The sequence below is a fragment of the Scomber japonicus genome, chromosome 6 (assembly GCF_027409825.1).
Source record: "Scomber japonicus isolate fScoJap1 chromosome 6, fScoJap1.pri, whole genome shotgun sequence".
Lineage (NCBI taxonomy): Eukaryota > Metazoa > Chordata > Actinopteri > Scombriformes > Scombridae > Scomber > Scomber japonicus.
The window spans coordinates 36,131,517-36,133,676 of NC_070583.1; the positions used below are offsets into that span (position 1 = coordinate 36,131,517).

At 50.3% G+C, this 2,160-nt stretch overlaps 1 protein-coding gene across 1 annotated transcript in view; it reads left to right on the plus strand.

The window, feature by feature from the left end:
• Positions 1-1,494, plus strand: part of LOC128359992 (P2Y purinoceptor 14-like) — a 24,602-nt gene extending 23,108 nt beyond the window's left edge. Inside the window, exon 3 of the mRNA XM_053320306.1 lies at positions 786-1,494. Coding sequence (XP_053176281.1) covers positions 786-1,494 — 709 coding nt within the window. The remainder of the gene's footprint in view (positions 1-785) is intronic.
• Positions 1,495-2,160: the final 666 nt, after the last annotated feature.

Consider the following 2,160-nt stretch of genomic DNA (forward strand, 5'->3'; position numbering starts at 1 on the left):
CTTCTGGTTAATGTCCTGTATTTAAGTGTCCAAACACCCAGTACTGGAAAACTGGAAATACTAAATACATTTACTGAGACTTATTGTGTATACTGAGATACAACTCACACTGACAGTTCTCAGCACTGAAAGGTATGTGAGTGCTACGCAGAAAAGAAAAGGTGTTCTTTCAGTATCAGAAGAGAGTATCGTCTGTGCAGAAAGCTGTTTCACTGTTAACCAGATACTAGCGCTGCCTAGCACTGATAGCACGTCTTTGACCACATGTGCATTATATGATGTAGACCAGGGGAGTCACACTCATTTTCATTCAAGCCCAATTTGATCTCATGTGGGCCGGATCACTAAAAAGATGGAGGGAGGGAATGAAGGAAGGAAGTAAGAAAGAAAGAAGGGGAGGAAGGACAGAAGGAAGGAAGGAAGGACAGATGGAAGGAAGGAAAACAAGACAGGAAGGAAAGAAGGAAAAAGAAAGGAAGGAAGGAAGGAAGGAAGGACAGATGGAAGAAAAAGAAAGAAAGGAAGGGAAGAAGAACAGATGGAAGAAAAAGAAAGAAAGGAAGGGAAGAAGGACAGATGGAAGAAAGGGAGGAAGGAAGGAAAACAAGACAGGAAGGAAAGATGGAAGGAACGAAGGAAGGACAGATGGAAGAAAGGGAGGAAGGAAGGAAGGAAGGAAGGACAGATGGAAGAAAGGGAGGAAGGAAGGACAGATGGAAGGAAGGAAAACAGACAGGAAGGAAAGTGGGCCGGATCATCTAACCCTAACCCTCTCCTCTCGGCAGGTATCTGAAGATCGTCCATCCTTTAGGGACCCACATCCTGCAGACGGTGCGGGCCGCTCACATCGTCTCCACGGTAACCTGGGTCGGCCTGCTGGCCATGACGAGCATCTACATCACCCTGTGGATCGTGACGGACCCACATCGTGACTCTGTTCCCGACACGGTGAGCTGTGACGCCATCCACAGCGATCAGATCAGGGTGTTATATAAAATCATTCACTCCATCTCCGCCGCCATCTTCCTGGCCGTCCTCGTCTCTTTGATCTTCTTCTACTACAGCACCTCCCGCAGGCTGGCGCTGGCGCAGCAGAAGCAGCGGGCGTCCTCGGGTTCCAAGATGCTGGCCAGGTCCCGCAGGAACATGCTGGTGCTGGTCAGCGTGTTCTGCGTGTGCTTCGTGCCGTACCACCTGGTCCGCCTTCCCTTCGCCTTCATGAAGAAGCCGTATTTGTGTCAGCCCTTCTTCTACATGAAGGAGCTGACCATCTTGTTGTCGGTTTTCAACGTTTGCCTGGACCCGCTCCTCTATTTCATCTTCTGCAAGGCCTTCCGGTCCCAGCTGAACCTGAAGCGGGTGTTCAACACCACGCAGGTCGCGACATGTGCAGAGAAGACGGAGCAGAGGAGCAGCGAAGCCCAAGCGAGCATCATCAGGATGAACAGGAAGACGTCACTCACCACTTCCATGAGGCAAACAGACGTGCTGTAGCTTCAGGCTAACGGAGCATCAATCAATCAATCAATCTTTATTTGTATAGCGCCAAATCACAACAGAGTTATCTCAAGGCTCTTTCCACATAGAGCAGGTTCTAAACCGAACTCTTCAGGTTTTAACTTTAAAGAGACCCAACATTCACACATGAGACACAGTGGAGAGAAAAAACTCCCTTTTAACAGGAAGAACCCTCAGAACCAGACTCAGAGTGGGAGAACATCTGCCTCCACCGGTTGGAGTAGAGAGGAGAGAGAGGAAGGAGAGGAGAGAGAGGAAGGAGAGAGGAGACAGAGGAAGGAGAGAGAGAGAGAGGAGAGGAGAGAGAGAGAGGAGAGAGAGGAAGGAGAGGAGAGAGAGGAAGGAGAGGAGAGAGAGGAAGGAGAGAGAGGAAGGAGAGAGGAGAGAGAGGAAGGAGAGAGAGGAAGGAGAGAGGAGAGAGAGGAAGGAGAGAGGAGAGAGAGGAAGGAGAGAGGAGAGAGAGGAAGGAGAGGAGAGAGAGGAAGGATAGAGGAGAGAGAGGAGAGAGGAGAGAGGAAGGAGAGAGGAGAGAGAGAGGAAGGAGAGGAGAGAGAGGAAGGAGAGAGGAGAGAGAGGAAGGAGAGGAGAGAGAGGAAGGATAGAGGAGAGAGAGGAAGGAGAGAGGAAGGAGAGGAGAGAGAG